The sequence below is a fragment of the Crocuta crocuta genome, unplaced genomic scaffold (genome assembly GCF_008692635.1).
Source record: "Crocuta crocuta isolate KB4526 unplaced genomic scaffold, BGI_CrCroc_1.0 scaffold424, whole genome shotgun sequence".
NCBI classification, from domain to species: domain Eukaryota; kingdom Metazoa; phylum Chordata; class Mammalia; order Carnivora; family Hyaenidae; genus Crocuta; species Crocuta crocuta.
In genome coordinates, this window is record NW_027530977.1 from 777,006 (window position 1) to 786,491 (window position 9,486).

General features: G+C 40.2%; 1 protein-coding gene across 1 annotated transcript in view; it reads left to right on the forward strand.

Moving 5' to 3' along the window:
• Positions 1 to 9,486, forward strand: part of PCLO (piccolo presynaptic cytomatrix protein) — a 420,227-nt gene that overhangs the window by 226,059 nt on the left and 184,682 nt on the right. The window contains exons 7-8 of the mRNA XM_077770160.1: positions 1 to 1,815; positions 2,180 to 4,194. The exon at positions 1 to 1,815 is cut by the window's left edge and continues 47 nt beyond it. Coding sequence (XP_077626286.1) covers positions 1 to 1,815; positions 2,180 to 4,194 — 3,830 coding nt within the window. The remainder of the gene's footprint in view (positions 1,816 to 2,179; positions 4,195 to 9,486) is intronic.

Sequence of the window (9,486 nt, forward strand, 5' to 3'; positions counted from 1 at the left end):
TACCTAAGCCAACCGTTCATCCTAAAAAAAAGTTAACAGTTACAGCTCCAGTGACTCTAACTACTACAACTACACCTCTAGTTGATGCTGTTACTACAGTAGAGGTCACAGCTATTCCAAGAAGTAATGGGTTACCTGTAACAAAAATATGTACCACTGCACCTCCTCCTGTTCCTCCTAAACCATCTTCCATCCCATCTGGACTTGTCTTTACACATAGACCTGAGCCAAGTAAACCTCCAATTGCCCCAAAACCAGCAGTCCCTCAGCTTCCAGTAACTACACAAAAATCAACAGATGTACACCCCAAGCCAACAGGTCTCTCTTTAACTTCAAACATGACATTAAATTTAGTGACTTCAGCAGATTATAAATTACCTTCCCCTACCTCCCCAGCATCCCCTCATTCTAATAAGTCCTCACCAAGATTTTCCAAATCCCTCATGGAAACCTACGTGGTTATCACATTGCCATCTGAACCCGGCACACCAACAGATTCTTCAGCTAGTCAAGCAATTACCAGTTGGCCTCTGGGATCACCCCCCAAAGACCTGATTTCCATTGAACCAGTGTTTTCTGTGGTTCCTCCTGTAACAACTGCAGGAATGCCCAGTTCTTCAGAACAGAGCTTGTACATGTCAGGAGCTTTGGAGACATTTTCTGCTGTCCCTGTCACAACATTATCTTCATTTCCAGCAGCCCCAACCTCAGTTACACAGTTTTTCACAACTGAAGTTTCCAAGGCTGAGGTTTCAGTAGCCAGAAGTGCACTCCCTAGTGTTGGTCTCAGCAGTGTTTCTATACCAATTCCTCCAGAGCCTCTTGCTCTAGATAGCCTACATTTAGAGAAGCGTCAGCATAAGGAAAATGGAAAGTTGCCACTTGTTGGTGATGCCATTGATTTGCGTACAGTACCAAAAGTAGAAGTTAAAGTAACTGAAAAGTGTATGGATCTGTCTGCCTCCACAATGGATGTGAAAAGGCAGACCACCACACATGAAGCCTATGGGAGACAAATCAGTGCTGTCCAACCCTCTATTATAAATCTCAGTGCAACTTCATCAGTAGTAACGCCGATGTCCCTGGTCACTGAGCCAGTGACTGTTGTCTCATGCGCAGCTAGTTCAAGTTACACCATGGGCACAGAAAGCCTAGTGGGTATAGAACATGCAACAGCAGCGCCACTCCAGCTTACTACGTCAAAGCATGCTGAGCCCCCATACAGAATAGCGAGTGGCCAGGCCTTTCCTCCAGTTAGGGAGGATGCACCAATAAACTTATCTTTAAGTACACCGGCACACCCGATAACATTGGCTGTTACAAAACCTGTTACCGAACCTCCTGTTGGAGTCACAAATGGATGGACTGATAGCATCAAATCCCAGGGAATCACTGATGGGGAAGTAGTAGATCTCAGTACAACCAAGTCTCACAGAACTATTGTAACGATGGATGAATCTACTTCCGGTGTGGTGACCAAAATAATAGAAGATGATGAAAAGCCTGTTGATCTCACTGCAGGAAGAAGAGCTGTATGCTGCGATATGGTTTACAAGTTACCTTTTGGAAGAAGCTGCACAGCACAGCAGCCCGCAACTACTCTTCCTGAGGATCGTTTTGGTTATAGGGATGACCACTATCAATATGACCGATCAGGGCCTTCTGGTTATAGAGGGATTGGGGGAATGAAACCTTCCATGTCCGACACTAATTTAGCAGAAGCTGGACATTTTTTCTATAAAAGTAAGAATGCTTTTGATTATTCTGGAGGAACTGATACAGCAGTAGATCTAACTTCAGGGAGAATTACTACAGGTCAGTATGATATGGCAGCAGACCTTTCCTTGAAATGTCATTACGGTGTCCCTCATCTCATTTCAGGATGAAAATGTGGTCCCTTTTCCAATTTTGTTTCTTTTTCTCTTTCTTTGGATGTTTTGGCGACATATTTTGGAGTACATGTGCGCTTTCATTTCTTCATTTTTTAATTTATTCTGCTCAAAGTCACCCGCATGTGCCTGCATGTTCAACATTGCTTTTTATTCCGCATCCAATTACGTTAACCTGTGGATTTGCATGCAGTCCCATTCATTATGTTCATCGAGATTGAGAGGGCTCTCAAACCCAAAAAGCATCATTCATTCTGGGAACTGGACTATAACTCTGCCCTGTATTTCAGGTGAGATAATGGATTACTCAAGCAAGACTACAGGTCCATATCCAGAAACACGACAAGTCATTTCAGAAGTTGGGATTAGTACCCCACAGTATTCCACAGCAAGAATGACTCCACCTCCAGGATCCCAGTATGGTGTGGGGAGTGTTTTGAGGTCATCTAATGGCGTGGTCTATTCTTCAGTAGCAACTCCGATTCCCTCCACATTTGCTATCACCACACAACCAGGCTCCATTTTCAGCACCGCAGTGAGGGAGTTGTCTGGCGTGCACACAGCTGACGCGGTGACTTCATTATCCGCCCTGCACCAGAGCCAGCCAATGCCTAGATCATATTTCCTAACAACAGGTGCATCTGAAACAGACATTGCAGCAACTGGTATTGATATTAATGCCAGTTTGCAAACTATTACAATGGAAACCCTTACTGCTGAGACAATAGACTCCGTTCCCACTTTAACCACAGCTTCTGAAGTGTTTTCTGAAGTGGTGGGAGATGAAAGTGCTATTTTAATTGTCCCTGAAGAAGACAAACAACAGCAGCAGCTCGACTTGGAGCGTGAGCTCTTGGAACTGGAGAAAATTAAACAACAACGTTTTGCTGAAGAACTAGAGTGGGAACGTCAGGAAATTCAAAGGTTCCGAGAACAGGAAAAGATCATGGTTCAAAAAAAGTTGGAGGAGCTGCAGTCTATGAAGCAGCACCTTCTGTATCAGCAGGAAGAAGAGCGGCAAGCCCAGTTCATGATGAGGCAGGAGACATTAGCTCAGCAACAGTTACAGCTGGAGCAGATCCAACAGCTGCAGCAACAGCTTCACCAGCAGCTAGAGGAGCAAAAGATTCGCCAGATCTACCAGTATAACTATGACCCTTCTGGAACTGCTTCTCCGCAAACCACGACAGAGCAGGCAATTTTGGAAGGTCAGTACGCTGCCCCAGAAGGCGGCCAGTTTTGGGCAACTGAGGATGCGACCACAACAGCCTCAGCTGTCGTGGCGATTGAAATCCCCCAAAGCCAAGGATGGTACACGGTGCAGTCTGATGGTGTCACTCAGTACATTGCCCCACCTGGCATCCTGAGTACTGTTTCAGAAATACCTCTAACAGATGTGGTTGTAAAAGACGAGAAACCACCCAAAAAGAGAAGCTCCGGGGCTAAAGTCCGTGGGCAGTATGATGAGATCGGGGAAAATATGGCAGATGATCCCCGCTGCTTTAAAAAAATAGTGGACAGTGGCGTACAAACTGATGATGAGGATGCAGCTGATCGGAGTTATGTGAGTAGGAGGAGGAGAACCAAAAAGAGTGTTGATACGAGTGTCCAAACTGATGATGAAGATCAGGACGAATGGGACGTGCCTGCCAGAGCAAGGAGGAAAGCTCGAGTAGGGAAATATGGGGACAGCACTACAGAGGCGGACAAGACCAAACCCCTTTCCAAAGTCTCCAGTATAGCAGTTCAGACAGTAGCAGAGATCTCTGTGCAGACTGAACCAGTTGGAACCATAAGAACGCCTTCAGTACGGGCACGCGTGGATGCCAAGGTAGAAATAATTAAACACATTTCAGCACCTGAAAAGACTTACAAAGGGGGCAGTTTAGGATGTCAAACAGAAGCAGATTCAGACACACAGAGTCCTCAATATCTGAGTGCCACATCTCCACCCAAAGACAAGAAACGCCCAACACCTTTAGAGATTGGTTACTCATCTCACCTTCGGGCAGATTCCACATTACAGCTGGCTCCTTCCCCACCCAAATCTCCAAAAGTCCTTTACTCACCCATCTCACCACTTTCACCAGGCAAAGCCTTAGAATCAGCCTTTGTACCTTATGAAAAACCCCTCCCTGATGATATAAGTCCGCAGAAAGTACTGCATCCAGATATGGCTAAAGTGCCCCCGGCAAGTCCTAAAACAGCCAAGATGATGCAGCGCTCCATGTCTGACCCCAAGCCTCTGAGTCCAACAGCAGATGAAAGTTCCAGGGCTCCTTTTCAGTATACCGAGGGCTACACGGTAAGAGTGATTCTTTTCAGTTAGAAGACAGTAGATGAGTTGATGTTAACCATGTGTGTGCAGACTTGCAGAGGCCTTTAGGCTCCTGGTAACTTAGAAACCGAATACGAAAGTTTAGTAAGGACTAGTTTATTAGAAATTTGGGGAAAAACAGAAAAGTCTACATCCGTTTAGAAATACCAGGAAAAGAAGACATCTTATGTGAGGCAAACTGAGAAAGAAATTTATTACTTTATGACCAATGAGATTGAAAGTTTTGTTCTAATCTTGAAATCTCCCAAATGTCAATTGTAGACTGTGATTTCAGTGGGTATAATTAAGATCTATTTTCAAGTATGATGGAATAAATACTGAACATAAACAGATAAGGAAGGTAAAGGATGCCCTTAAATTTAGACCCAGTGACCCCTGAAAATTTTTAGTAGGAAGGTCCTTGGGGATCATCAAAGTAATTTCATCTTTTTTCAGCCAGAATGTTTTCATAAAAGGACTTAGAACATCTACTGCTCTAAAGAGAGCATTTCTAGGGCAGGCAGATGAAGGTGTAATATGATTTCATGGTTCATCCATGCTTATTTATTTTCTGACAACTTTCTTGATGTAATCTCAGGTAAGCCTTAGTCCTAGCGCTTATGGAAACAAAAAATCATCTTTTTTCCAATAGTAATGATTAGTTATTTAAATATATATGAGTATGGTACAAAGGAAAAAAAACATTATTATGTTGGACACATTTGAAAAGATCTCTGTAGCTGAGCTAATAAGAGATGTTAATAATCAGCTATTAAAAGTGTAACCTACTTTAAAAATCTAATATACAACTGCTGAGAAGGCTGTCGATAAATATGGTAGTTCAGTTTAAAACAAGATTCATGTTCACATTAAAAGTTCCATTAATTTACTGGTTTCTGAACTCCAGGTCTTTAAACCCCGAAGCTTATATCTGGGTTTTTCTGAGATATTGCTATATTTCCACTAGCCTTAAGCATTGGCCGTGGGCTGAAAAATATGCCGTTAAGTATGACAGTCCCTCTATTTATAGGTAAATAGACATCTCAATGGGAATATTTAAAAATTACAAATTCATGTCTGTTTTCTAGTTTCATAGTGGCGTTTTGTTATTACGTATTTTCTGAAAGGGCATATCTTAAAATTGTCTTCATGTGGGGGGACAAAGGTCATTAACTCTTAAGTCAGGAAACCGCTAATGCATTGAGATTTCATTCAGAAGTCATTTTCGACTCTGCTGTATGTCTAGGTATTTATTTTTCTAGCAGTGGAATATAAATTTATCTAACTAGTTTCTTGGAAAACTTGGAAAATGTGGTTTTTGACAGTACTTTAAATTAATACTGAAGGTTTCATCATTAGAAAGATTAAGGTTTTCCAGTTGATAAATGTTATCTACAAGAAATGTTTTAGGCAGTTTAGACACTTTGATTCTATTATGTGAATTTTATAATTTGTTTCTTTGCCCATTTCTAGACATCCTTTCGGTTTGTTTTAAGAGCTAAATTAATTTCTTAATTATAAGCATAGATTAGTTGTACTGAAAAGAATAATCTTCTAAGTGATATTCGTAGTGATATAGGTTTCATTTAAGAAGTTTAGCTCAGGGGCGCCTGGGTGGCTTAGTAGGTTAAGCGTCCGACTTTCGCTTAGGTCATGATCTCACGGTTTGTGGGTTCTGGCCCCGCGTCGGTCTCTGTGCTGACTGCCAGCTCAGAGCCTGGAGCCTGTTTCGGAGTCTGTGACTCCCTCTCTCTCTGACCCTCCACTGCTCACGCTGTCTCTTTCTCTCCTAGAAATCAATAAAACATTTTTTAAAAAGAAGTTTAGCTCATTAATTTACATAATGTTAAGTGTCTCTCAGACTAGTAAAGTTGAAGAGAATTGCACCATTCAATTGCTATTTAGACAACATAGCATAAAATAGCATAATATAATATAGTATGAAAGAGGAGTCCTGTTCTATATTAGGTTCGGTGGCAACATCTCCTTTTTCTGGTAGTGTCAGGAAGTTTTTCAGAGGGGAGATTCAGAAAACATGAAGGTAAAATGTCTGTCAAACCATGAAGAGAAAAATGGAGGCCCTTCCAAACAGAGGAAACACAATATCCAAAGGTTCAGACTGATGAGCAGACATAAAGCAAAAAGGAAGAGGAAGAGTTTTACTGTAAGTCAAACTGGAAAAGTTGCAAGGAACATGTCAGAGGGATCTAATATGCTGAGTTAGAGTTTGGGTTTACTTCCCATTGGCTATCAGATGATTAGACCAAAGCCACCTTTTTTTTTTTTTTTTCTTTTCCTTTACACTCTTATCTAGTCCCTAGACTCCCTCCACTCTTGCCTTCTTCTAAACTGCACCTAAGGTCATTTTCTAAAATGTACAACAGAGTGTGTCATGCACTCCACAGCTTAAACCCTCAAATAGATCTTTATCAAATTTGAAATATATTAGAAATTTCTAAACATAGACCCTTATGATCTCTTCTCTGCCTGTCTCACAACCTCCTCAGTCACTACACGCATTTGCCCCCCTCTTCCTCTGCTCCTACCGCTGACCTTGTCATTTGCTCAAAGTGCCAACCTCTTCCCCATCCTGGACCTGTGTTGGGATCTCCCTCTCCTTGATCTTTGTCTGGCTCATGTCTTTGTACAGGCTTCTGCTTAAGTTTTACTTCCATGGAGAGGCTCTCCTTACCTTATTCTCTAAATAAATCTTTGTATCACCATAAATCCCCATTATGCATCCTCTGAATTATATATATGTATTTTTATATATTTATATATATTATGTATTTATTTAGGTTATATATTTACTTTTATAAATAACTATATATTTAAATTTTATGTTTATTAACATGTATTCAATCATATATCATCTTTCTTCTCCAGTAGAATATAACCTCTGCAAGAGTAGGAATTTTGCTTTGATTGCAGCTTTATAGTCCCAGGTGCCTAGAATAGTGCCTGGCACAAAATAGGCACTCAGTAGTTATTGAATATATGTATTAAGGGAGGGAGTATAAGCACAAAAACAATGGGATAAGACATGTGTTAGAAGACTCTGGTCACTTACTTTCTCATTGCCCCAATCTAGACCCATCGTAGCGAGTCCTGTTCATAATGTAAAATGATAACTCCTTTGCTTAAAGTGTGACTCCTACTTTGTTGATTTTTAGGTAAAACATCTGACAGACACACTGAACACAGGTTGAATGGTATTCAGCTGTTAGGCAGTCCATTTACCTTACATATAAGGAACAAAATCCAGAGTAGATGACTGCCTTAATCAATGAATGACCTGGTCAGTGATCTGGTTCCTTAATCAACCAGTGATCTGGTCAGAATTAGAATATTAGACTCTGAACTTCACAGCTCTTGTTTTCTACCAAACATTTCCTGATTTTTCTTACTCATTCAGGACCATGCTTGATGTTTGTCTTTTTATCTTGTCGTTTCTTCTACTCTCCCTAAAATTCCAATTTAAATCCCTCTCAGTTAGGTTTATTCATTTTTAAATGTATTCTTGCCTTCATTCACTCATTATCTCAGTCATTCACTCTTTGCTCTTTTTCACACACTGTGGTAAACTGTAAAGGTATAAAGTGACTCAAGGGGCAGAGTTCATGCTTGACTGGAACCATTTTGTTCTTCTTGCCCATGAACTGTATACTTTGCTAGGGTTCTCAAAACAAAGTGCCACAAACTGGATGGCTTAAAAAAAAAAACAAAAAAAAAAAACAGAAGTATATTGTCTCAGTTCTAGATGCTGAAAGTTCAAAAATCAAGGTATTAGTGGGGTTAGTTCCTTCTGAGGGCTTTACAGGCCCGTCTCCCAGCTTCTCCTAGCGTCTCTCATTCCTTGGTTTGTAGATGGTGGTGTCCCTGTCTTTTCACATTGCCTTCCTTCTCTATCCATCTCTTTGTCCAAACTTCCTTTCTTCATTAAGGACACAAGTCCTATGATTTAGGTTCCATGTCAGTGACTCAGTTTTAATTTGATTACCTCTGTAAAGTCTCTGTGTCTAAATAATTTCACATTCTGAGATGTTAGAGATAAGTATGCCAGCATACTTTTTGTGTGTGTGGTGGAGGGACGGGAAAGAGATACAGTTAAGCTCATAATATGTATTAAACCACTATATTGTACTTTTTGTTTATTCACAGGCAAATATGGACCATTTCGCTTGGTTGGTTGGCTTTTGGTCATCTTTCCATACTTATTTTTTTTTTCCTTAATAACTGTGTCACAAACTTTTTGGAGCACTTTAATTATTGCAGAATTCTTCCTTACGAGTAAAATCTTCCTAAGGCACCTGGTTGGCAAAGTTAATTGATTGTCCAACTCTTGATTTCAGCTTGGGTCATGATCCTAGTGTCATGGGATTGAGCCCCGTGTCATGCATGCTTTGTGCTGAGCATGGAGCCTCCTTAAATTCTCTCTCTTCCTCCTCTGCCCCTCTCCCCCTCATGCACGCTGGATAGAGATAGATAGATAGATAGATAGATAGATAGATAGATACATACATACATACATACATACATACATAAAATCTTCCTTCCTGGAGATTTAAATTTTATTTTATTCCGACCCTATTGGATTTCAACTATGTGGCATAAGATCCTTTAATTCACATATGGTTTTTCCATCATGGAACTTAGGTCACATCTTTGACATAGGAGTTCTAAGTCAGAAGCGTGGTGAATGTCTAGTTATTGTTTCAACAGCACTTTGAGTTCATGCTAACCCCTAAACTGTCTTATATATTCACTTTATTAAAATTAGCACTAATTAACATAAAATCATAAAATAATGTGCACAATGTGCATAACTGAAGCAAGGAGTTATCTGAGATCATTTTATTGAGTTATGTAATGTTTCCCAATGTCTCTAAGACATTTTTTCATTTTCTAGACCCCATCATCCTCATATCAAAGTCATAGCCCCAAAGCCAAAATCTGTTTTTTGACAACACTTATGTAAGCAAACAGTTTTACCTTTAGCTGAATTCCCTTTACAAATGCAAGTGTTTAACTCTGAGTAAAGATGGAAGAAGATTATTACCTTTTTCCTTAAGTCCTTCAGTTTGTTCCTTAGGAAAATTCTCAAGAGATTTAACAAAAACAAAGTTGAAATTTATTGCTTCCAAGGGGTTGATGATGATGTATTTTCATCACAATTTCGAAAGAGCACAGGAGGAAGTATGCTTTCTAATGAAAGGTACTAAGTACACAATGATTTCCTCACTTTTATTAGTACAATCTTTCTTCAGTTAGAATGCTTAA